Genomic DNA, 24,277 nt, shown 5'->3' with positions numbered 1-24,277 from the left:
GGCAACACTATGAAAAACTCAAGTGTCTAGAGATTCACACTTGAGTAATAAAACTATACAGGTGGTCAGGCATGGTGGCTCACGCCTGTAATCTCAGCACTTTGGGAGGCCAAGGTGGGGATCACCTGAGGTCAGGAGTTCAAAACCAGTCTGACCAACATGGAGAAACCCTATCTCTATTAAAAATACAAAATTAGCCAGGCGTGGTGGTACATGCCTGTAATCCCAGCTACTTGGGAGGCTGAGGCAGGAGAATCGCTTGAACCTGAGAGGTGGAGGTTGCAGTGAGCTGAGATCGCGCCATTGCACTCCCCCCTGGGCAACAAGAGCAAAACACTGTCTCAAAAAACAAACAAACAAAAAACTATCCAGGTACAGTGGTGCTCACCTGTGTCCCAGCTACTCTGGAGGCTGAGGGTCACTTGAGCCCAGGAAGTCAAGGCTGTAGTGAGCTGTGATTGTGCCACTGCACTCTAGCTTGGGTGACAGAGTAAGACACTGTCTCAAAAATAAATAGATAAGTAAATAAATGAATAAAACAAATGTCACAAAGCAGTGGTTACTTTGCAATTGAGGGGCAGCTGTGACTAGGACACAGTCCATGGAGGGGCTTTGGGGTAGCTGGTCACTGCAGTTGGTTGGCCTGGGTGGAGGTGATGATGACATCTCAGCACTGGGTTTCTGAAACTTAGCACTCTTGACATTTAGGCCACATAATTCTTGGTCCTTGGGGCTGGCCTGTGCATTGCAGGGTGTTTGGCTACATTCCTGGCCTCCACCCTCTAGATGGCAAAAAACATCCTCCTTCCTATCACCCAGAAATGTCCCTAGATATTGCCTTTCTCCCATGGAGTAAAATCACTCCTGGTTGAGAACTCCCCATTAGAGTAACTCCTTAAGCTATACATTTGTGGGGGGTTTTGTTGTTGTTGTTGTTGTTGTGTGTGTGTGTGTGTGTGTGTGTGCTTACTTTTAATTGCATTTATCTTTTGCTTTTGTTTTTGTTTGAGACAGAGTCTTGCTTTGTCATCCAGACTGGAGTACAGTGGTGTGATCTTGGCTCACTGCAACCTCCACCTCCCCAAATCAAGCAATTCTCCTGTCTCAGCCTCCCGAGTAGCTTGGACTATATGGGCTGCCACCACCACACCTGGCTAATTTCTGTATTTGTAGTAGAGACGGGGTTTCGCCATGTTGACCAGGATGGTCTTGATCTCCTGACCTCATAATCTGCCTGCCTCCGTCTCCCAAAGTGCTGGGATTACACGCGTGAGCCATCACACCTGGCAGTGTGTGTGTGTGTGTGTGTGTTTTACTTTTAATTGCATTTATTTTAACGCTGAATTTAGTCCTGTGCCGTAAGTTTTTGATTCTTCAGTTTCTCTGGGATATCTTTTTCTTCTGGGCAACCTCCTCTTCTGGTTTAGGAACAATCTGTTCCTTTTCAGTAAGGATCATCTCAGTGCGGCAGGGAGAACTCATGCATGGGTTAATCTGACCGTGAGCTCTGTGGGTCCAGTGGGACATCTTAGGTGCTTTGTTCACTTGGATATGCTCAATGACCAGAGAATCTACATCTAAACCCTTAAATTCAGCATTACTCTCTGCATTGTTTTTTAGATGGCGCCTCACTGTTGCCCAGGCTGGAGTGCAATGGCGCGATCTCGGCTCACTGCCACCTCCGCCTCCCAGGTTAAAGCAATTCTCCTGCCTTACACTCCTGAGTAGTTCGGATTACAGGTGCCTGCCACCACATCCAGCTAATATCTGTATTTTTAGTAGAGACAGGGTTTTGCCATGTTGGCTAGGCTGGTCTCAAACTCCTGACCTCAGTTGATCTGCTGCCTTGGCTTCCCAAAGTGCTGGGATTACAGGTGTGCGCCACTTCGCCCGGCCACTGCATTTTAAAGCATGTGTAGCAAAAATTCAGCATTTTTTTCTGGGCCACTGACCTTATGTCCAGACCCAGTGCTTGGCCTGGGGACACCCGCCAGTTTGACCATTGTAATGTCGGAAAGGTATGCACTGTTTCTATAAAGTGACATCTTTCAGATACTTCATGGTTTTTCATATATGTATACTTTTGATGGCCTGGGCAGTTTCACAGTGTTCTCAAAGTGAACAGAAAGATTTGAACCTCTTGATTTGCATGATTTTGTGGGGTTCTCCAGTCAAGTGAATAGTGGACCATTTTCGCAGACCACCTCAGGCTGCTTAGGGAAAGAGTACACATTTGTTTTATGTGGTTTCTTGAATCTGGCTGTGCATGTGCATCTATGGACACTTTGTTTTACAATAAAAATATTTTAAATATTCCAATGGAAGTCAAGTGCCATGGCTCATGCCTGTTATGCTAGTACTTAGGGAGGTTGAGGCAGAAGCACTTGAGTCCAGGAGTCTGTAGCCAGCCCAGACAACACAGACCCTGTCTCAACAAAAAATGAAAAACTAGCCGGACCTGATAGCACATGTATGTAGTCCCAGCTACTTGAAAGGCTGAGGTGGGAGGATTGCTTGAGCCTGGGAGTTCAAGGCTGCAGTCAGCCACGGTCTTGCCACTGTACTCTATCTAGCCTGGGCAATGGAGTAAAGCTCTGTCTGAAAGAAACAGGAAAAAATTCCAATGGAGTTTTCATGGGGAAACTTGACAGAATTCCAGTTTTAATGGAAAGAATCAACCAATTAAAATAGCCCAGGAATTTTGTTTAAAAAAAAAAAAAAGGAGTATCAGGGTTGGGCTCCGTGGCTCACACTGGTAATCCCAGCGCTTTGTGAGGCTGAGGCAGGTGGATCACGAGGTCAGGATATCGAGACCATCTTGGTCAACATGGTGAAACCCTGTTTCTACTTAAAATACAAAAAAAAAAAAAAAAAAAGCTAGGCATGGTGGTACATGCTGGTAGTTTCAGCTGCTCTGGAGACTGAGGGCAGGAGAATTGCTTGAACCTGGGAGGCGAAAGTTGCAGTGAGCCGAGATCGTCCCACTGCACTCCAGCCTGGGCTACAGACCAGACTCTATCTCAGAAAAACAAGACAAAACAAACAAACAAAAAACCCAGAGTATCAGATATTAAAATACATATACAATATTACTATATTCTGGCCAGGGGCTGTGGCTTACGCCTGTGATCCTAGTGCTTTGTGAGGCCAAGGCAGGTGGATCACTTGAGCCAAGGAGTTGAAGACCAGCCTGGGCAAAGTGATGAAACCCCATCTCTACTAAAAGTAAAAGAATTAGCTGGGCATGATAATTCCAGCTACTTGGGAGGCTTATAATCTCAGCTACTTGGGGGACTGAGGCAGGAGGATTGCTTAAACCCAGGAGGTGGAGGTTGTAGTGAGCTGAGATATTGTGCCACTGCATTTTAGCCTGGGCAACAGAATGAGATCCTGCCTCAAAAAAAAAAAAAAAAAATTATTTCGGCAAACTTTTATTAAGCATCTACTGTGTGCTAGGATCACTGGATAAAGTAGTAACCAGAACCAGTTTCCTGCTCCCATGGTGCTGACATTTATTTATTTAGAGATGGAGTCTCACTCTGTCACCCACGCTGAAATGCATTGGCATGACTGTAGCCTCCCAGGTCCAAGCGATTCTCCTGCCTCAGCTACCCGAGTATCTGGGATTACGGGCGTGCACCACCATGTATGACTAATTTTTTTTTTTTTTTTTAGAGAAAATCTCACTCTGTCACCCAGGCTGGATTGCAGTGGCACGATCTCAGCTCACTGCAACCTCTTCCTCCCAGGTTCAAGTGATTCTCATGCCTCAGCCTCCCATGCCTCAGCCTCCCAAGTAGAAAGGATTACAGGCAATTGCCACCACACTCAGCTAATTTTTGTATTTTTAGTAGATACTGGGTTTCACCGTTTTGGTGAGGCTGGTCGCAAACCCCTGACTTCAGGTGATCCACTTAAATCGGCCTTCCAAAGTGCTGGGATTACAGGCGTGAGTCACCATGCCCAGCCTTGGTGCGGCCACTTTAGTGAGATAGTAAACAAATAAATGAGTATTTGTGTGTGTGTGTGTGTGTGTGTGTGTGTCTTTTTGTTTTGTGTTTTGTTTTGAGAACTAGGTCTTGTTATGTTGCTCAGGCTGGTCTCAACTCCTGGCTCAAGCGATCCTCCCATCTATGCCTCCCTAAATACTGGGATTAGAAGCGTGAGTCACTGCACCTGGCAATAACAGAGTCTGCTCTTGTTTTTCAGATAGTAAAAGTAGCTATTAGGCTAATTCAATAGAGTGATGAGAAAAATACTGGGGAGAGGCTATGTCAGGTATTTAGGGGGCAGCAACGCAAAGGTTGAACCTCAGAAGATAGGGGAGGCTGGGCGAGGTGGCTGACGCCTGTAATCCCAGCACTTTGGGAGTCCGAGGCGAGCAGATTACTTGAGGTCAGGAGTTAGACCATTCAGGCCAAGATGGTGAAACCCTGTCTCTACTAAAAATACAAAAATTAGCGGCGCATGGTGGCGCATGCCTGTAATCCCAGCTACTCTGGAGGCTGAGGCAGGAGAATTGCTTGAATCCGGAGACAGAGGTTGCAGTGAGCCAAAATCGCATCACTGCACTCCAGCCTGGGGCTCCGTCTCAAAAAAAAAAAAAAAAAAAAAAAAGGTAGGAAATCTCAAAAAGTACCCACGTGTGCAGGTGCAAGGAAAAACATTTCTGGTAGATGGAACTGCATGTGCAAAGGTTCTGCGGTAGGGAAGATCCGGGTCCTGGTACTTCATCCAGGCACTGCAAAATAAGTACCAGTTACAGAAATTCCACTGGGTTACTCCTCTACTTATAGTTCTCTCATGGGTCCCTCGTGCCTGTGGATCAAATCCAAGCTCCTTGGCCTGGCGCTGGGCAGGGACTTGACCTCTGCTGGTGCAGAAATGCCGCCAGCCCGCGCTCGGCGACGGTCACTCCAGGCCACGCCCACATTCCAGGCCCCGCCCGGTTGTCCCACCCCACTTTCCTATTGGACTTTCTGGAGAGCCTCGGGTGCTGGTTGGCTGGCGTGGCTGTCAGTTAGGGTCAAGGCCTTGATAATCAGTCCCCGGACTTCGAGGGGGCGGGCTCGGGTGCGGGCGCGGCGGGGGCTGCGGCTTCAGGTAAATCGCCAGCTTGCGGCGACACATATGGGAGATCCTTGAGTGGGTGGATTCGGGGACGCACCGGGACCCAGCGCTGCGCTGCGTTTCCAGCCCCACTGAGGGCTCTGCGCGCTGCGACGGAGCGGGCGCCGTGTCCTCTGGCCGGGACCCCTCCCACACTGGGAGCCCCAGGTGGGTAGCGAGAAGTGTGGGGCTCTGGAGGCGTGGGATCGTCCCCCTCTCGCCCTTCAGGAGCCCACTGGGGGGCTTGTTTGCTTCCTAGTGCCCCAACCGGTTCTGGGACGCTTTCCCGGGACGGCTTGGGGACCCTGGCCAGCCCCTCGCGCTGGGCTGGGTGTGGGAGCGTGACACGGAAATGGTGTTTTGGGGAGGGACGCGCGGCCTCGGGACCCGCAGACAATGGGTAGCGGATGGGACCGCCCGGCGACGCTTCCTGTAGGAAACTGCTCTGTCTCTGCGCGGCCAGGACGACCCGGGGGTGGGCGGATGATGATGACTTTAACACCCCCCTTCCTGCTGTCACCAGCTCCCCCCCAACCCACCTCAAGAGTCTGAGAGTCCTACCAAACATCAGGGGCTCCTGGAAGGCGCCCTCTCCCCAGGACTGGGATCCTCACCGGCCTGCCGTGGCCCCCACCCCTCTGGTTTGGTGATCACAACTCTGTGTCCCAAAATAGTCCTTGGGGCGGGAAAGCGGCTGTATGGCGTCGGCTCTGACGGCCTAATGAAGGGGTCTTAGGCAGAGAATCCTGATCATGCCGTGACAGCCAGGGCAGGGAGCAGAGGAGAGGAGAAGGCAGCTCAACGCCCGACTCCAGTGAGGCCCCAGCCCCTGGAGCAGCAGAGGTAGGGGGCGCCTCCACCCCAATCAGGGACACATGCAGGGTCTGACACAGGTACAGGCTGGAAAGGCCAAGCCTCCTGAGGCTCCCTGCTCCTGCTGGGAAGGGGAAGGGGCTGTTTGTAGAAAGTATTCGAGCAAGGCCAGCCACAGTGGTTCATGCCTGTAATCTCAGCATTTGGGGAGGTCGAGTAGGGCTGATCTCTTGAGTCAGGAGTTTGAGACCAGCCTGGCCCACATGGTGAAACCCCATCTCTACTAAAAATTCAAAAATTAGCCAGGCGTGGTGGCAAGCGCCTGTAATCCCAGCTACTAAGGAGGCTGAGGCAGAAAAGTCACTTGAACCTGGGGGTCAGAGGTTGCAGTGAGCCGAGATCCGGCCCTTGCACTCCAGCCTTAGTGACAGAGACTCCGTTTCCAAAATAAAGCATTCAAGTATAGTGGCCAATGCACGGACTCTGGAAGAGCTGCCTGGGTTCAAATGCTGCCTCTGCCTGTTTGTGACAGGATGCAGGCAGGACACTAAACTGTTCTGTGTCTCAGTTTCTCCATTTGTACGATAGAGGAAGGGACAATGGTCATAGAAAATCTAACCTCAGTGGGTTTAGCTAGGCTTTAAAAAAAATAAATCAAGGTCAGGTGCAGTAGCTCATGCTGGTAATCCCAGCACTCTGGGATGCTGAACTGGGAAGACTGCCTGAGCCCAGAGTTGGAGACCAGCCTGGGCAACATAGCAAGACACCATTATCTACAAAAAATAAGATTAGCCTGGGCACGGTGGCTCATGCCTGGTTTGAGACCAGCCTGGCTAACATGGTGAAACCCTGTCTCTACTAAAAATACAAAAATTAGCCGGGTGTGGTGGCACACACCTGTAGTTCCAGCTACTTGGAAGGCTGAGGCAGGAGAATCACTTGAACCCAGGTGGCAGAGGTTGCAGTGAGCCAAAATCGCACCACTGCACTCCTCCAGCCTGGGCGACAGAGCATGATTGTATCTAAAACAAACAAACAAAAAATTTAAAATATTAGCCAGAATTAGCCAGATGTAGAAGTGTGTTCCTGTATTCTCAGCTATTTGGGAGGCTGAGGTGGGAGAATCACTTGAGCCCACGGGTTCAAGGCTAAACTGAGATATGATTGAGCCACTGCAATCTAGTCTGGGTGACAGAGTGAGAACTTGCCTCTTAAGAAGAGTCCAGGCAAAGTGGCTCATACCTGAAATCCCAGCACTTTGGGAGGCAGAGGCCAGCGGATCACGAAGTCAGGAGATTGAGACCATCCTGGCCAACATGGTGAAACCCTCTCTCTACTAAAATATAAACATTTAGCTGGACATGGTGGCAGTTGCCTGTAGTCCCAGCTACTCGGGAGGCTGAGGCAGGAGAATTGCTTGAACCCAGGAGGTGGAGGTTGCAGTGAGCTGAGATTGTGCCACTGCACTCCAGCCTGGTGACAGAGCAAGATTCCGTCTCAAAAAAAACCCCAATAAATTGCTTAGACTAGAGGCCGGCCAGTAGTAAATGTCAAAAGTGTTGTTATGATCTGACACTCTGGGGGTATCCATTCCTTTTTTTAGCCCAGCCTCTGGATCCAACTGCTTCAGCTAGTTTAGGTCTCAGGAATGGCCCACAGCTGTCTTCTGAGATCCCAGGACCTGGGATTTGGGTGTGACCGGGTCATTGGAGGAGGACGCTGACCCCATTGCATTATACAGCCAGCTGTGTGAGAAGCAGACCCAGACCCCCAAGCCTCAATCTGGGCTTTTTCCACAGCCCAGTTCTTCCCTGGCAATTTCCTGAAAACAAGTGATGAATGGTATTGGCTGTCCTCTGTGATGACCTGTTGGCCTGTTGACCCACCCCTTGTAGCCAGTGTGAAGGGACGGGAAACAGCTGCTTGGGAACTGGAAGGGGCCCCCTGCCTTGGAGGAGGAAGGGAGAGTTCAGGGACTTCAGCCAGACAGAGGTGGGAAGTGGGGTCAGGGTCTCCCCATCAGTGGAGGAGGGTAATGGAGTCAGGGGGGCTGATGGGTGCTCAATGCCTGGTAGGGTCAGGCATGCAGGTGGTCACCAGGGATTAAAAAAGCCAGAAGGGGTGGCTGGGAGGGTTGCCAGGTAGTGTTTTGTTTTGTTTTGTTTTTGAGAAGGAGGTTTGCTCTGTTGTCCAGGCTGGAGTGCAGTGGTTCAGTCTTGGCTCACTGCAACCTCCACCTCCTGGGTTCAAGCAATTCTCCTGCCTCAGCCTCCAGAGTACCTGGGATTATAGGTGGATTACAGGTGCATGCCACTACACCCGGCTAATTTTTGTATTTTGTCTCAAAAAGAAAAAAAATAGAGATAGGGTTTCGCCATGTTGCCCAGGTGGGTGTGGAACTCCTTCCTGGCTCAAGTGATCCTTCTGCTTTTGCTTCCCAGAGTGCTGAGATTTCATCCTGTGCGGTTTTTTTTTTTTTTTTTTTGAGACAGAATCTTGCTCTTTTACTAGGCTGGAGTGCAGTGGCATGATCTCGGCTCACTGAAACCTGGATTCAAGCGATTTCCCTGCCTCAGCCTCCCGGGTAGCTGGGACTACAGGTGCATGCCACCACGCCGGGCTAATTTTTTGTATTTTAGTAGAGATGGGATTTCACCATTGCCAGGATGGTCTCGATATCCTGACCTCATGATCGGCCCACCTTGGCCTCCCAAACTGCTGGGACTACAGGCATGAGCCACCGTGCCCAGCCCACTCTGTGCTTTTTGAACCAAAGTTCTGGATTCAATATTTGTTCTTGTTAAATATCACATTATTGTGTGGCCAATCTTTCTCACTTTCTTACAGTCACTATCATGTCATCTGAACAGTCACTTTTCCCCGCAGCCCCATGAACAGCCACAGCTCTGACAACCCAGGTGTTTTCATTGGCATTAGAAACTCTTTTTTTTTTGGAGACAGAGTCTTGCTCTGTCGCTAGGCACCCCGGCTGGAGCGCAGTGGCGCGATCTTGGCTCACTGCAACCTCTGCCTCCCGAGTAGCTGGGACTACAAACATGCGCCACCACACCCAGCTAATTTTTGTATTTTTAGTAGAGATGGGGTTTCACCATGTTGGCCAGGATGGTCTCCATCTCTTGACCTTGTGATCTGCCCACCTCGGCCCTCCAAAATGCTAGGATTACAGGCGTGAGCCACTGTACCTAACCTACAAACTCTTACAGGCCAAGGATCAAGCCCTGTGAAACTCCACTATCGACATTCCAGGGAGACAAGTATCCACTGATTTGTTGATGTGGATCTTTTGTGCATGTAGCCCCCCAATTTCCCATCATTCCTGCAAGAGTTTCACAATTGACCTTGGTAAACAATTGGATGCACAATTACATGATTTTTTTAGAGACCAAGTCTTGCTCTGTTACCCAGGCTGAAGTGCAGTGACACGATCTTGACTCACTGCAACCTCCATCTCCTGGGTTCAAGCAATTCTGCCTCAGCCTCCAGAGTAGCTGGGATTACAGGTGCTCACCACCATGCCTGGCTAATTTTTGTATTTTAAGTAGAGACAAGGTTTCACCATGTTGGCCAGGCTGGTCTCGAACTCCTGACCTCAGGTGATCCACCCCTCTCGGCCTCTCAAAGTGCAGGGATTACAGGTGTAAACCAGGGTGTCTGGTCCCAGATAAGGTTTTTTTTTGTTGTTGTTGTTGTTTTTAATTTTTATTTTTTGTATGAGACACAGTCTCTCTCAGTCACCAGGCTGGAGTGCAGTGGTACGATCTCAGCTCATGGCAACTTCCCAGGTTCAAGAGATTCTCTTTTTTTTTGAGACGGAGTTTCGCTGTTGTTACCCAGACTGGAGAGCAATGGCACGATCTCGGCTTACTGCAACCTCCGCCTTCTGGGTGTAAGCAATTCTCCTGCCTCAGCCTCCCGAGTAGCTGGGACTACAGGTGCACACCACCATGTCAAGCTAATTTTTTTTGTATTTTTAGTAGAGACAGGGTTTCACCTTGATGACCAGGATGGTCTCGATCTTTTGACCTCATGATCCACCCGCCTCAGCCTCCCAAAGTGCTGGGATTATAGGCGTGAGCCATCGCGCCCGGCCAGGTTCAAGAGATTCTCTTGCTTCAGCCTCCTGGGTAGCTGGGATTACAGGTGCTCACTACCATGCCTGGCTAATTTTTGTATTTTTAGTAGAGACAGGATTTCACCATATTGGTGAGGCTGGTATTGAACTCCTGACCTCATGATCTGCCCGGCTTGGCCTACCAAAATGCTGGGATTACAGGCATGAGCAACCTCACCTGGCCTCCAGATAAGTTTTTAATGATCCCATGAAGGATTTCCAACTTTGGTCTTCCTTTTCTAAAGGCTCACAGCCCACTACGTAGAGCATCCATATCTAATTTTTCCTGGAGGTTACCAGAAAACCCAGCAGGTCTGGAATGCCTCCTCCACTTCCAGCTACCCTTGTTTTCTTGGTCATCTTCCTCTCTTTGCTTGACGTCTTTCCTGCTTCCTCCTGTCTAGCAGGCTGAGGTCTGACACCTGGGCTCATTCATTCCATCCAAAGTTTCAAGGTTGGCTGGGCATGGTGACTCATGACTGTAATTCCAGCACTTTGGGAGGCTGAGGCAGGTGGATCACTTGAGGTCAGGAGTTCGAGACCAGCCTGGCCAATATTGTGAAACCTTGTCTCTACTAAAAATACAAAAAGTAGCAGGATATGGTGGTGGGCACCTGTAATCCCAGCTGCTCGGGAGGCTGAAGCAGGAGAATCCCTTGAACCTGGAAGGCGGAGGCTGCAATGAGCCAAGATTGTGACACTGCACTCCAGCCTAGGCGACAGAGCGAGACTCTGTCTCAAAAAAAAAAAAAAAGAAAAGAAAAAAAAAGTTTTGGCTGGGTGCGGTGGCTTACACCTGTAATCCCAGTCCTTTGGGAGGCCGAGGCAGGCAACCCTTGATATCGAGGTCAAGAGATCAAGACCATCCTGGCCAACATGGTGAAACCCTGTCTCTACTAAAAATAATTTTAAAAAAAGGCCGGATATGAAGTTTTGGCTGGGTGTGGTAGCTCACACCTGCAATCCCAGCACTTTGGGAGGCTGAGGCAGGTGGATCACAAGGTCAGGAGTTCAAGACAAGCCTGGCCAATATAGTGAAACCCAGTTGCTATTTAAAAAAAATACAAAAAAATTAGCCGGGTGTGGTGGCGCATGCCTGTAATCCCAGCTACTCAGGAGACAGAAGCAGGAGAATTGCTTGAACCTGGGAGGCAGAGGTTGCAGTGAGCCGAGATCATGCCACTGCACTCCAGCCTAGGACACAGAGCAAGATTCTGTCTCAAAAAATAAAAAGTTTCAAGGTCTCTTGAGGGAAGAGGAAGGAGAGAGCCGGTGTGGAGGGAGGTGGGTGGGGGAAGGAGGAAGAGAGCTCTTGGGTCCTGTTTACTTAGACTCAAAGGCAGGCCCCAGAGGCTTTAGCCAGAGGGACAGCGCCCAGCCCCACCTTCACCCCTTTTGCAGGTGCCTCTGATGGCTGCTGCAGGAAACATGGCCAAGTTTGCCCTGAATCAGAACCTGCCTGGTGAGTGTGCAAAAACAGATATGTGTGTGTGCGTGTGCATGCATCCACAGAGCCATGTCCAATGCTTGTGTGTGGGGACACAGCCCTACAATGGCCAGAGGGTCCTCTCCAATGTCATGACCCCGCTATAAACCACCTATGGCATCAATCATGGCCAGGTGCGGAGGCCCACGCCTATATCACACCTGTAATCCTAGCACTTTGGGAGGCCAAGGCAGGTGGATCACCTGAGGTCAGGAGTTTCAGACAAGCCTGGCCAACATGGTGAAACCCCATCGCTACTAAAAATACAAAACTTAGCCAGGCATGGTGGCACATGTCTGTAATCCCAGCTACTTGGGAGGCTGAGGCAGAAGAATCACTTGAACTTGTGAAGTGGAGGTTGCAGTGATCTGGGATGTCACCAATGCCTTTCAGTCTGGGCAAGAAGAGTGAAATGCCATCTCAAAAAAAAAAAAAAAAATTAGCCTGGCATGGTGTTGTGTGACTGTAGTCCCAGCTACTCAGGTGGCTGAGGCAGGAGAACTACTTGAACCTGGGAGGGGGAGGCTGCAGTGAGCAGAGATGGAACTATAGCACCCCAGCCTGGGTGACAGAGCAAGCCTCCATCTCAAAAAGACAAAACAAAACCCACCTATGGCACTAATCACAAATGGAATACACCCGGCTCCCAGGTAGCCCTAAACCCTAGGAAGTGTGGCCCCTCTACCTCCATTCCTCTTCCCCCTCCCTTCCTTCACTCTGCTCTGGACACCCTGGTTTCCACCTCACTGTGACTCCAGCTGACCCTCCATGGGCTGTTTTCTTCTAGAAACCTGTTCCCGGCTGCTTCCTCCTCATTGCTCATTGTGCAGGGCTTCCCCACACCAACCTTTTTTTTTTTTTGAGATCGGGTCTCACTCTGTCACCATCTGGAGTGCAGTTATGCCATCTCAGCTCACTGCAACCTCTGCCTCCTGGGCTCAAGTGATCCTCCCACCTCATGATGCTCCCACCTCATCCTCCTGAGTAGCTGAGACTACAGGCGTGCTCCATTATGCCCAGCTATTTTTTTTTTTTTTTTTTTGGAGATGGAGGGTCTCAATATGTTGCCCAGGTTGGTCTCGAACTCCTGGGCTCTAGCGATTCACCCACCTCAGCCTCCCAAAGTGTTGGGATTACAGGTGTGAGCCACCACGACTGGACAAGACTCCTTCCTTTGTTTGTTTTGAGACGCAGTCTGTCGCCCAGGCTGGAGTGCAGTGGCCCGATCTCGGCTCACTGAAACCTCCACCTCCCAGGTTCAAGCGATTCTCCTGCTTTAGCCTCCAGAATAGCTGGGATTGCAGGTGTGTGCCACTACCACCCGGGTCATTTTCATATTTTTAGTAGAGACAGGGTTTCGCCATGTTGGTTAGGCTGGTCTCAAACTCCTGACCTCAGGTGATCCACCTGCCCCAGCCTCCCAAAGTGTCGGGATTACAGGCGTGAGGCCGGGCCAGGGTTCCACTCCACAGGAACGTCCCCTCCACAGGAACGCTTCCCTGACAACCAGAGCCTAAGTCGCTCCTCCTCCTTTTATTTCCTATTATTATCATTGCCGTAGGCATCGTTTGGAAGGATGCTTATCTGCTTCCTACAGGAGGACAGGGATGTTTGTCTTGCTCACTGCTGTGTCCCCAAGGCCTAGAAACGTGCTTAGCACAGAGTAGGCGATCGATAAACGCACGACTGAGTTAATACTTGGGTACATATAGGTGTGAATTGTGGGCGTTGGTGAGGGACACGCTCGGTTTGCTTAGTTATCTCTCAGGTCTCCCCATTCTGATGCCCCCTCTCTGTGCCCCCGTTGTGCACGCAGACCTGGACCTGGGCGGCTCCCGCCTGTGCCCGGTCCCCGCCGCCCGGGGCGCCCGCAGCCCCAGCTCGCCCTACTCGGTGGAGACGCCCTACGGCTTCCACCTGGACCTGGACTTCCTCAAGTACGTAGAGGAGCTGGAGCGTGGCCCCGCCGCCCGCCGCGCCCTGGGACCCCCGCCCGCCCGTCCTCCCCGCGCGCTCCGGCCCAGCCTCGCGGGCGCACGTAGCCCAGGCGCCTGGACATCCAGCGAGTCCCTGGCCAGTGACGACGGTGGAGCACCGGGCGTACTCTCCCCAGGCGCGCCCTCCGGGCTCCTGATGCCGCCGCTGTCGCCGCGCGCGCCCGTGCGCAACCCACGCGTCGAGCACACTCTCCGGGAAACCAGCCGGCGGCTGGAGATGGCGCAGGTGCGCGAGCGCGCGCCCAGCCCCGGCCGCGGGGTCCCACGCAGCCCACGCGGGTCTGGCCGCAGCAGCCCCGCCCCTAACCTCGCGCCCGCCTCGCCCGGCCCCGCCCAACTGCAGCTCGTGCGCGAGCAGATGGCTGCGGCGCTGCGGCGCCTGCGCGAGCTCGAGAACCAGGCGCGTGCGCTGCCCGAGTTGCAGGAGCAGGTGCGCGCGCTGCGTGCGGAGAAGGCGCGGCTGCTGGCTGGGCGCGCGCAGCCCGAGCCAGACGGGGAGGCCGAGGCGCGCCCGGACAAGCTCGCCCAGCTGCGGCGGCTCACCGAGCGCCTGGCCACCTCCGAGCGCGGCGTTCGTGCCAAGGCAAGCCCCCGGGCTGACGGCCCAGATGGCCTGGCTGCAGGGCAAAGCGAGGGCGCGCTCCAGGTCCTCGACGCGTCAGTTGGGAGCCTAGATGGGACCCCCCAGATCCGGGAGGTGGCCGCCGAGGCCGTGCCCGAGACCCGAGAAGTGGGTGCCCAGGCTGTGCCGGAGACCCGGGAGGCCGGTGTGGAGGCGGCCCCCGAGACCGTTGAGGCGGACGCGTGGGTGACCGAGGTGCTGCTGGGGCTGCCTGCGGCCGTCGAGCGCGAGCTAGAGCTGCTGCGTGCCAGCCTGGAGCACCAGCGCGGGGTGAGTGAGCTTCTGCGGGGCCGGCTGCGGGAGTTGGAGGAGGCCCGCGAGGCTGCGGAGGAGGCGGCGGCAGCGGCCGCGGCCCGTGTCCAGCCCTGCGAGGCCACCACCCAGACTCTGTGGAGCAGTGCCGAGAAGGCTGCACAGACCGAGCCCCCGGCAGAGGCGTCCTTCCTGACTCAGGAGGGCCCGCCCAGATCCACGGAGAGAGACAGAGCCGTGGCCCCTGCGGGTGAGTCCCGACCCGGTCGCTGGGCCCTGGGCTGCTGGACGCCGCACTCGAACTCAGTGCCCTCATCTCGTCCCCGCCAGGCATCCTCAAATCCATCATGAAGAAGAGAGACGGCACACCTGGTGCCCAACCCAGCTCCGGACCCAAGAGCCTGCAGTTTGTTGGGGTCCTCAATGGAGAGTGAGCGCCTTTCCCCTCCCATGGCAGCTTCTGCCGGGACGTGGACCGGGGTTGCAACCCCAACTCTGCCCCTCTGCTGGCAGTGTAGTCTTGGCAATCCTGTTTCCTCATCTGTAAAATGGGGACGGCCACACCCATGTCGCAGGCCTCCGGAACGAGCCCACAGGGGAGGTTTAGCAGACGCCTCCCACCCTGCCCCCAGGTACGAGAGTTCCTCCAGCGAGGACGCCAGCGACAGCGATGGTGACAGCGGGAACCGAGGCGCCAAGCCCCCGGGGAGCTCCTCGGGTTCCGGGGATGACAGCGGTGGGGGATCCGACTCGGGCACCCCTGGTCCTCCCAGCGGCGGAGACATCCAGGACTCTGAGCCTGAGACGGAGGCAGAGTCTCAGCCGGTGGCACAGGGGAGGTGAGAGGTGCTCGCGAGGAGTTTGGGGAGGAGGTGGCTGCTTCCCTTCTGGTCTGTGCTGCCGCCTGATCCCTCCTGAGCCCGGCCCTGCCTCCTCTGCAGGTGCGAGCTGAGCCCGCGTCTGAGGGAGGCATGCGCAGCGCTGCAGCGGCAGCTGAGCCGGCCCCGCGGAATAGCCCGCGACAGCGTGAGTGCCCCCAGGAGTGGCGCAAGCGCCACCAAGGACCTCTGACACCTCTTAGGCGAGTGCACCTAGATCCGTCCCTTCTCGCCAGGCACTTTGCCTGACCCCGGGCTCTCCGAAGGGATCTCAGTCCCAGGACAGCGCTGATCTTTCCTTGTTTTCCCCAGAGGCCCATCCCCGGCCCCACTCCAGTATTCCCCAAGAGCAAGCACTCATTGCCTTTTCCCATTCCAGGTTCTCCCACAAATCCTTCCCTAGAAGGAAAGGACCCCTTCCGATAGGGGTGTGGGCCCGGCCTTCCATCTGGGTCCCCATGGCTCCCCACCTGGACAAGGAGTGACCCTTCCCTGCCTGGAAACGACAAAGGGGTCGCTTCCCAGTCCCTGCCCATCCCCAGCTCCCTCACCACGGCATCGTGGACCATCGCCAATGTTATCTTCGTTCCATCCCGGCAGGGCGCAGTGCGCCTGGTGGCCCAGGAGTGGTTTCGAGTGTCCAGCCAGCGGCGCTCTCAGGCGGAGCCCGTGGCAAGGATGCTGGAAGGGGTGAGGAGCTTGGGACCCGAGCTGCTGGCCCACGTGGTGAACCTGGCGGATGGCAACGGGAACACGGCCCTGCACTACAGTGTGTCCCATGGGAACCTGGTCATCTCGAGTTTGCTCCTGGATACGGGTCAGAGCCAAGGGAGGGTGTGTGGGACACCAGGAAATGGGGAAGGAGAGGGCAGGGGCTGACCTAGGCGCGAAGACTCTGGAGAGGAAGGCAGAGAATGCCTGTCCAGTAGAGGGCATCACTCTTCCTCGGTTTTTTTATTTTATTTTATTTTTTGACAGAGTCTCGCTCTGTCACCAAACTGGAGTGCAGTGGCGATCTCGGCTCATTGCAGCCTCCGCCTCCTGGGTTCAAACGATTCTCCCGCCTTAGCCTCCCGAGTAGCTGGGTCTACAGACCGGAGCCACCACACCCAGCTAATTTTTCTATTTTTAGTGGAGACAGGGTTTCACCATGTTGGTCAGGATGGTCTTGATCTCCTGACCTCGTGATCTGCCTGCCTTGGCCTCCCAAAGTGCTGGAATTTCAGGCATGAGCCACCGCACCTAGCCAACCTCCTTGGGTTTTTTTGTTGTTGCTTGTATTTTTGTTTTTGAGATGGAGTCTGTCTGTTGCCCAGGCTGGAGTGCAATGGTGTGATTTTGGCTCACTGCAATGTCTGTCTCCTGGGATCAAGCAATTCTCCTGTCTCAGCCAAGTAGCTGAGATTACAGGTATGAACCACCATGCCTGGCTAATTTTTGTATTTTTAGTAGAGACGGGGTTTCACCATGTTGGCCAGGCTGGTGTCGAACTCCTGACCTCAGGTGATCGATCCATCCACCTTGGCCTCCCAAACTGCTGGGATTATAGGCGTGAGCTACTGTACCCAGCCCCTCCTTGGGTTTTAAACCTCTTTGTGTCTGGGTTCCCAAAGGCCTTCTGCCCTCGGGGTGGGGGCTCAATGGCCTAAAATCCCAGATCACTTGAGGTCAGGAGTTCGAGACCAGCCTGGCCAACATGGCAAAACCTCGTCTCTACTAAAAATACAAAAATTAGGCCGGGGTGGTGGCTCACACGTGTAATCCCAGCTCTTTGGGAGACGGAGGCAGGCAGATCACCTGAGGTCAGGCGTTTGAGACCAGACTGGCCAACATGGTGAAACCCCATCTCTACTAAAAATACAAAAATTAACCGGGTGTGGTAGCACATGCCTGTAATCCCAGCTACTCAGGAGGTAAGGCACAAGAATCACTGGAACCCAGGAGGTGGAGGTTGAATTCAGCTGAGATCACACCACTGCACTCCAGCCTGGGCAACAGAGTGAGACTCAGTCTCAAAAACAAAAATTAGGACTCAGTCTCAAAAACAAAAATTAGCTGGGCATGGTGGTGGGCATGTGTAATCCCAGCTATTCAGGAGGCCAGCATGTGTCAATTTCAATATCCTCCCCTATGATCCCTCCAACCTGCTGGCTGCTCTTCCTTGATCTTGACTCTGCCCCACACCAGCTTTACAGATATAAGGTCAGCCCCAGACCTTGATGTCACTAATAATTGTGCCCCCGACAGAATTTCACTTCTCAGTTCCCTGCCTCCTGCCCCTCACCTCCCAACTTCTCAGCTCACTGGCTCCTATTCCCCAACACCAGCAATCCTTGGACCTTACGGGGGTAGTTACCCACTGCCCCCTCTCTGTTTCACAGCCCTCACCCCTTGTCTCTTTGCCTCTGTCATCCTCCTTCGACCTGTCATGAACTCTTCTCCACACCCTTCTCTCACCTGACCCTACCTGCCTGCCTGACAAACCCAGAGCAAACTCTCAAGTGTGTGTTGAATGAATATCTGCTTCCAAAGAACTTTCAGGAATGTGTGGTTTTGAGTGCATGTGTGGTGGGGGTGGTGAGGGAAGAGTGGAGAGAGATGATTATCAAGTAAAAACATGAAATAATTTCAAATGGTGGCAAGTGCTCTAGCAGAACACAACCAGAGGATGAAGTCAATGAAGAGGGTGATTCTTTTTTAATTTTTTTGTAGACATGGGGTTTCCCCATGTTGCCCAGGCTTGTCTCCAACTCCTGGGCCCAAGTGATCCTCCTGCCTCAGCCTCCAAAGTGCTGGGATTATAGTCATGAACCACTGTGCCTGGTCCGGGTGATTCTTTAGTTAAGCAAGGCCAAGGGTAGCTGTAATAGGAAAGAGAGAGGGAGCGGGAAAATGGGTGGGTCCCTTGGCTAGCCTGCAGGGACCCCACTCTGGCTATTTCTGTGTGCCCCCCCACCACATGATGCCTTGCACTGGTGTCTCAGTGGAAGGCATGGACACCCACAGGGCATGCCACCCAAACAGGGAATATCCTCCCCACCCCTTTTTATGGACAGCTCTGTTGCCTAGGGCTGGGGTGCAGTGGTGTGATCATAGCTCACTGCAGCCTCAACCTCCCAGGCTCAAGGGATCCTCCCACCTCAGCCTCCTGAGTATCTGGGACCAGAGGCATGAGCCACCACACCCAGCTAATTTTTTTTTTTTTTTTTTTTTTTTAGGCTGAGTCTCTCTCTGTTGCCAGGCTGGAGTGTAGTGGTAAGATCTGGGCTCACTGCAACCTCTGCCTCCCAGTTTGAGCGATCCTCCTGCCTCAGCTTCCTGAGTAGCTGGGACTATAAGCACATGCCACCACGCCTGGCTAATTTTTTGTATTTTGAGTATAAATGGGGTTTCACTATGTTGACCAGGATGGTCTTGATCTCTTGGCTTCCTGATCAGCCCACCTTGACCTCCCAAGTGCTGGGATCACAGGTGTTAGCCACTGTGGCCAAATTTTTTGTTTTTTTTTTTAAGAGATGGGGGTCTCACTGTATTGCTCAGGCTGGCCTTAGACTCCTGGCCTCAAGTGATCCTCCTGCCTTGGCCTCCCTATGGATTGGGTGTATAGGTGTGAACCACCATGCCTGGCCCCGATTTTTGCTGTCATTTGACTTAACCCTTTATTCCCCAGTCCCTCATTTCAGCTCTCCTTCCTCACTAGGATATCCATCGCATAACCCTGACCCAGCTCCTTTCTCCAAGCTCCTCACTATATGCCCCGTTTGCCCACTCATTTCCTTAAACTACCTCAATCCTCAGAGCCTTTAGAATGTAAGGAGACAGGCATTAAAATAGACACTCCGGGAAATGCTATCGAAACACGTGCTGTAAGGAACAAGGGCTAGGATGGTACAGAACTGATCCCAGAGGAAACTGAGTTCACACTTGTGTTTCATTCAGGACAGGCAGTGTTGACCAGGCTATTTTGCTTCCTAGGGCTGCCATCAAAATATCACTGTGGGCAGCTTAAAACAACAGGTGAAGTTGGAAATCAAGGTGTTGGGATTTTTTTTTTTTTTTTTTTTTGAAACTGGGTCTCACTCTGTCGCTCAGGCTGGAGTGCAGTCGCACGATCTCGGCTTACTGCAATTCTGCCTCCCAGGTTGAAGCGATTCTCCTGCCTCGGCCTCCCAAGTTGCTGGGATTACAGGCAACCACCACCATGCCTGACCATTTTTTGTGTTTTTAGTAGAGACAGGGTTTCACCATGTTGGCTGGGCTGGTCTCAAACTCCTGACCTCAAGTGATCCAGCTCCTTGGCCTCCCAAAGTGCTGGGACTACAGGCATGCGCTACAGTGCCTGGCCACCAAATTAATTTCAAATTGTTGCTCCTGGCCAGGCATGGTGCCTCACGCCTGTAATCCCAGCATGTTGGGAGGTCAAGGCAGGTGGATCATGAGGTCAGGAGTTTGAGACCAGCCCGACCAACATGGTGAAACCCCGTCTCTACTAAAAATACAAAAATTAGGTGGGTGTCATGGCATGTGCCTGTAATTCCAGCTACTTAGGAGGCTGAGGCAGGAGAATCCCTTGAACCTAGGATGCGGAGGTTGCCTAGGAGGCAGAGGTTGCAGCGAGCCAAGATCGTGCCACTGCACTGCAGCATGAGCGACAGAGCAAGACTCTGTTTCAAATAAATAGATAGTTGATCCCAGCTGCTGTGTGGACCCTGGAGTGGATTCAGAGACAAGGGTGGAGGCTGGCACTGTTCTGTAGGGGAGGAACAGTGGTGGCTTGGCGGGTGGTGGCCCAGAAAATAAACCTGTCATTTTATTCAGTCAACAAATGTTAACTGAGCACCTACTGTGTGCCAGCTATTCTTCTAAGTACTGAGGGATACAGCAGCAAACAACACCAAGTCCCTGCCTGGTCTGAAATAGTGAGATCTGGGCGGGTGACTCATGCCTATATTCCCAGCACTTTGAGAGGCCAGGGCGGGTGGATCACTTGAGGTCAGGAATTCAAGACTAGCCTGGCTAAGATGGTGAAACCCTGTCTCTACTAAAAAAATATAAAAAGCCGGGTATGATATCGCATGCCTGTAGTCCCAGCTACTTGGAAGGCTGAGGCAGAAGAATCGCTTGAACCCAGGAGGCGGGGGTTGCAATGAGCTGAGATCATGCCACAGCACTCCAGCCTGGGGGACAGAGTAAGACTCTGCCTCCAAAAAAAAAAAAAGATGAAAAGAAATAGGAAGGTCCTTCACTGAGCAGATGATATTTGAGCAACACCCTTGTGAGGGAGGAACCACATGGCTATCGTGGGGAAAGTGTTAAGGAGACACCCAGTGTGCAGGTGCCGTACTTGAGGCTTGCAGGGAGGTAGGTGGATCAAGTCAGGCCGGAGTGTTGGCATCTCAGTGGATGGCCCCCTTTTCTCTCCCAGGGGTCTGTGAGGTCAATCGCCAGAACCGAGCTGGCTACTCACCTCTCATGCTGGCTGCACTCACCTCTGTGGGGCGCGAGAAGGAGGACATGGCTGTGGTCCAGAGACTCTTCTGCATGGGCAATGTCAATGCCAAGGCCAGCCAGGTGCGTGGATGCCCTCACTGCGGCTCAGCCAGGAGTCACTTCCACTTTGGGAATCAGCCTGTGACCTCCCTTCCCTGAGCCTACCCCAGCCTGTCCCCATTTCTTCCCCACTCCCCAGACGGGGCAGACAGCCCTCATGCTGGCCATTAGCCATGGCCGAAAAGACATGGTGGCAGCCCTACTGGCATGTGGGGCTGACGTGAATGCGCAGGATGCAGATGGGGCCACAGCGCTGATGTGCGCCAGCGAGTATGGGCGCCTGGACACCGTGCGGTTGCTGCTCGCCCAGCCAGGCTGCGACCCTGCCATCCTGGACAATGTAAGACCCCATAATAGGGCTGGCATCTTGTGGGGACAGGACTATGGCTTGGCTCAGGAACCTTACTGTCCCTAACGTTCTTCAGGAGGGCACCAGTGCCCTGGCCATCGCCTTGGAGGCTGAGCAGGATGAGGTGGCTGCTCTGCTACATGCCCACCTGAGCTCAGGCCAGCCCGACACCCAGGTGAGCACAGCTCTCAAAGAAACAAACCTTCCCAGTTGCAAATTCAGTTTGGAGAGGATAGTAAATATGGCCCAGGCCTCCCTTTCTGCTCTCTCAAGGTAGCACCATGGGTATAGAACCAGTGTCTGGATTCTCCTATGTGGCTGGTTTTTTTTGGTGGTTGTTTTGGAGACAGGGTCTTACTCTGTAACCCTGAGCTCAAGGGATCCTTCTGCCTCAACGTCCTAACGTGCTGGGATTACCAGTGTGAAAGTGTCTGGCAGGGGTTGGAATTTGATATTAAAGCAGCAAAACCCCAGTGTGAGGCTGATGCTACCCCAAGTCGTGAGACTGAGGCCTCTAAGGGCGAAGTAACCTGAGGTCACAGACCTAGCTAAGACCTTTCATGCATTTCCCTGGGCTCCTGTTACCTACTCCCAGGGAGGCTCTTATCAAAGGAAAAGGAGCCCTTTGCCATCAGGCAGAGTGGGGAAGGGGGGGCCAGAGCTTCAGAACTGGAGACTGGGTGAGTTTGCAGAACCAATGATTAGCCTCCAACACCACTATACTCCGATGGGAAGTGCCAGGCTGTTTCAGCACTTTCATAATCGAAGTCATCTAATCAGCCCACTTATCCTGTACAGGCTGATCCCAAATTACCATGGCTCCACTTACATTTATTTATTTTTGAGACGGAGTCTTGCTGTTGCCCAGGCTGGGGGTGCAGTGGGGTGATCGACGAAAGCTTGCTGCAACCTCCACCTCCCGGGTTCAAGTGATTTTCCCATGTCAGCCTCCCAAGTAGCTAAAACTACAAGCACATGCCACTATGCCCAGCTAATTTTTTTTTTTTAAAGACAAGAGTCTTGCTGTTACCCAGGCTGGAAAGCAGTGGCACAAGATGGGGTTTCACCATGTTGGCCAGGCCAGTCTCAAACTTCTGACCTCAGGTGACCGCCCACCTCAGCCTCCCAAAGTGTTGGGATTACAGGTGTGAGCCACCATGCCTGGCACCACTTATAATTTTTTGACTTAATGATAGTGTGAAAGCGATGTGCACTTAACTGAAATCATACTTCTCCAGAGTATTCAATATATTACTGAGACATTCAACACTTTAGTAAAATAGGCTTCATGTTAGATGGAGTTTCCCCAACTATAGGCAGACGAGTTCTGAGCAGGCTTAGCATGGACTAAGCTAAGCTGTGATGTTTGGTAGTTTAGGTGTATTAAACACATTTCAACTTGAAATATTTTCAACCTATGATGGATTTACTGGGATGTAACTCATAAGTGAAGAGGAACACTTGCACTAGCCCCACTGGGAGATGTGGGAACAAAGGTCAAGCACCTCTTCCAGCTCAGAACAGGCAGAAGTAGGATTCCAACCAGGCAGTGTGGCTTCCGGGTAAAAGAACCTCCACTACGTGAGGCTGGGGGGGAATCCCAAGTTTCCTGCCTGAAAGAGATGGCAGCCTCAGCCCCTGACCCCCCCTCCTTCCCCCTTTCTCTAGACACAGTCATCCCCTGGCTCCCAGAGTGCCACAGCTGGTGAAGGAGAATGCAGTGACAATGGGGAGAATGCCCAGGCTCAGTGAGCTGCCCAATCTGGCTCACTACACCTGGCTGTGGGAAGATCTCAGTCACCTCAGCCTTTGGCGCACAGAACGGTCCAGGGTACTCTGCTCAGAGGCTAACACCGGCCGAAGAGAAAGGCGGTTTCAGTTGGGGTGACTGTGGCAGGAAGGGGCTCACTCTGACCCCACCGAGGTGAAGTGGGGACCAAGGAGTGATACAACCCCGGTCCACCCACTCTCTGAAACGTCTTTGCTAATAAAACACTCCTACTACGCTTGTGTTGTTTGGGGTAAAGGGTGCATATATATAAATACGACCATTTCCAGAGCGCGGAAGGATCAGTGACCACCTGGGAGCCACGCAAGAAACATACTAAAGAAACAGAAACCCTAGTCGCATAACCCAGGCAAGAACCCGAGTTAACTTGTATCGCAAACGCTTTATTTAAAGGTCCATCTCAATTTACATGTGGCAGCACAAAATAAAGGACCAGATCGTGACACACCATTTCCATCTCAAGTGGTCGAATCCAACATTCAAAACCCTGTAAACAGACCCAAACGTGATATGCTGACAGGCTCCGCAGCAACTGGCAAACTCCCACCTCCCTCTTGCCAGTCTCTGTAGACTCTCTGCTTCCCAAGCCCTCTCACCCTGAGCTTAAGGAAGCCTCCCTTCCTCTTTGCACTAACCAGCGAGCAGCCAAACTCAGCGCAACCTCCGGGCCTCTCGCTCGGACTCCAACAGGGTCAGCACGTCGCCCTCGCGCACCGGGCCTTTTACGTTGCGGATGATGGAGCGGCTCGTATCGTCCATAAATTCCACGCGCACCTACGGATCCCCACCGGAGAGTGGGGGAAGGCGTCAGGGCTGGCCGCGGGGTGGGAAGCAGTTATGAATTCAGAGAACGTGTCAGGGCCAGATCATAGACCCTTAAGGAGCCTCCAGAGCCCTGGGATGAAAGAAGCATCAGTTCCCGGATTCCGGCTGGCAGGGGTTAAGACAGGATAGGGGTCCTATCAGGGTTTAGGGCCCCAGGAAGTCGGCCAAATGCCCCCACCCGGTTACCTGCGTGCACTGTCCCTGAGAACCGGTCCTGCCCAGGACCTTGGTCACCTGGTGGAAAGAAGCTGGGTTTAGACCTGGCCCGCTCGGCTCATCTACTCCCTCCCGCTGCCCCCAAATTCGGGCCCCCATCTCACCCTGGCCAACTTGATAGGCTGCACACGACTGGTATCCATGATGGCGGCTCGGCAGCGGTCTGGCGGAGAGGAATCACGTGCTCCGGGGAGAGCCTTTATAGTACGTCCTAGCTCCGCCCACTACCGCCTCGCGAGACCACGCCGCGTAATTCCCA

General features: G+C 53.0%; 3 protein-coding genes across 6 annotated transcripts in view; 1 reads left to right on the top strand and 2 right to left on the bottom strand.

Annotated features, from left to right (window-relative positions):
• HNRNPM (heterogeneous nuclear ribonucleoprotein M) overlaps positions 1 to 24,277 on the bottom strand; it is a 154,164-nt gene that overhangs the window by 129,379 nt on the left and 508 nt on the right. The window lies entirely within an intron of this gene.
• KANK3 (KN motif and ankyrin repeat domains 3) lies at positions 5,066 to 23,192 on the top strand. Of its 3 annotated transcripts, none has more exons than XM_008987137.5 (11): positions 5,066 to 5,103; positions 11,456 to 11,516; positions 13,357 to 14,661; positions 14,742 to 14,841; positions 15,044 to 15,250; positions 15,353 to 15,437; positions 15,890 to 16,106; positions 20,715 to 20,860; positions 20,979 to 21,179; positions 21,265 to 21,363; positions 22,857 to 23,192. In XM_008987137.5, the coding sequence occupies exons 2-11, from the start codon at positions 11,465 to 11,467 to the stop codon at positions 22,938 to 22,940; spliced, it is 2,496 nt and encodes an 831-aa protein (XP_008985385.3). In that variant the 5' UTR covers positions 5,066 to 5,103; positions 11,456 to 11,464; the 3' UTR covers positions 22,941 to 23,192. The 3 variants fall into 3 exon arrangements, with proteins under 3 accessions (XP_008985385.3, XP_002761740.4, XP_054106711.2); XM_002761694.6 differs by having other exon boundaries at positions 5,066 to 5,277; XM_054250736.2 differs by lacking the exon at positions 5,066 to 5,103 and adding an exon at positions 5,652 to 5,952.
• On the bottom strand, positions 23,340 to 24,192 carry RPS28 (ribosomal protein S28). Of its 2 annotated transcripts, none has more exons than XR_615977.5 (4): positions 24,123 to 24,192; positions 23,989 to 24,036; positions 23,574 to 23,751; positions 23,340 to 23,464 (listed from the first exon to the last, which is right to left on the bottom strand). XR_615977.5 is itself a non-coding variant. In XM_002761684.6 (4 exons), the coding sequence occupies exons 1-3, from the start codon at positions 24,159 to 24,161 to the stop codon at positions 23,629 to 23,631; spliced, it is 210 nt and encodes a 69-aa protein (XP_002761730.3). In that variant the 5' UTR covers positions 24,162 to 24,192; the 3' UTR covers positions 23,340 to 23,464; positions 23,613 to 23,628. The 2 variants fall into 2 exon arrangements, 1 of the variants encoding a protein (XP_002761730.3); XM_002761684.6 differs by having other exon boundaries at positions 23,613 to 23,751.

Source organism: Callithrix jacchus, chromosome 22, assembly GCF_049354715.1.
Source record: "Callithrix jacchus isolate 240 chromosome 22, calJac240_pri, whole genome shotgun sequence".
NCBI lineage: Eukaryota > Metazoa > Chordata > Mammalia > Primates > Cebidae > Callithrix > Callithrix jacchus.
The sequence above is the reverse complement of the archived record's forward strand: the minus strand, read 5'-3'. Positions and strand labels throughout refer to the sequence as shown.

What these genes read in the sequence shown, in the direction of transcription:
- RPS28 (XM_002761684.6), bottom strand. Translation starts at nt 24,161, where the DNA reads ATGGATACCAGTCGTGTGCAGCCTATCAAGTTGGCCAGG. An exon ending in AGCCTATCAAGTTGGCCAGG is followed by an intron (nt 24,037 to 24,122) that starts GTGAGATGGGGG and finishes TCTTTCCACCAG; the next exon opens with GTGACCAAGGTCCTGGGCAG. An exon ending in CTCAGGGACAGTGCACGCAG is followed by an intron (nt 23,752 to 23,988) that starts GTAACCGGGTGG and finishes GGGGATCCGTAG; the next exon opens with GTGCGCGTGGAATTTATGGA.
- KANK3 (XM_008987137.5), top strand. Translation starts at nt 11,465, where the DNA reads ATGGCTGCTGCAGGAAACATGGCCAAGTTTGCCCTGAATCAGAACCTG. An exon ending in GTTGGGGTCCTCAATGGAGA is followed by an intron (nt 14,842 to 15,043) that starts GTGAGCGCCTTT and finishes CCCTGCCCCCAG; the next exon opens with GTACGAGAGTTCCTCCAGCG. An exon ending in CAGGCCAGCCCGACACCCAG is followed by an intron (nt 21,364 to 22,856) that starts GTGAGCACAGCT and finishes CCCTTTCTCTAG; the next exon opens with ACACAGTCATCCCCTGGCTC.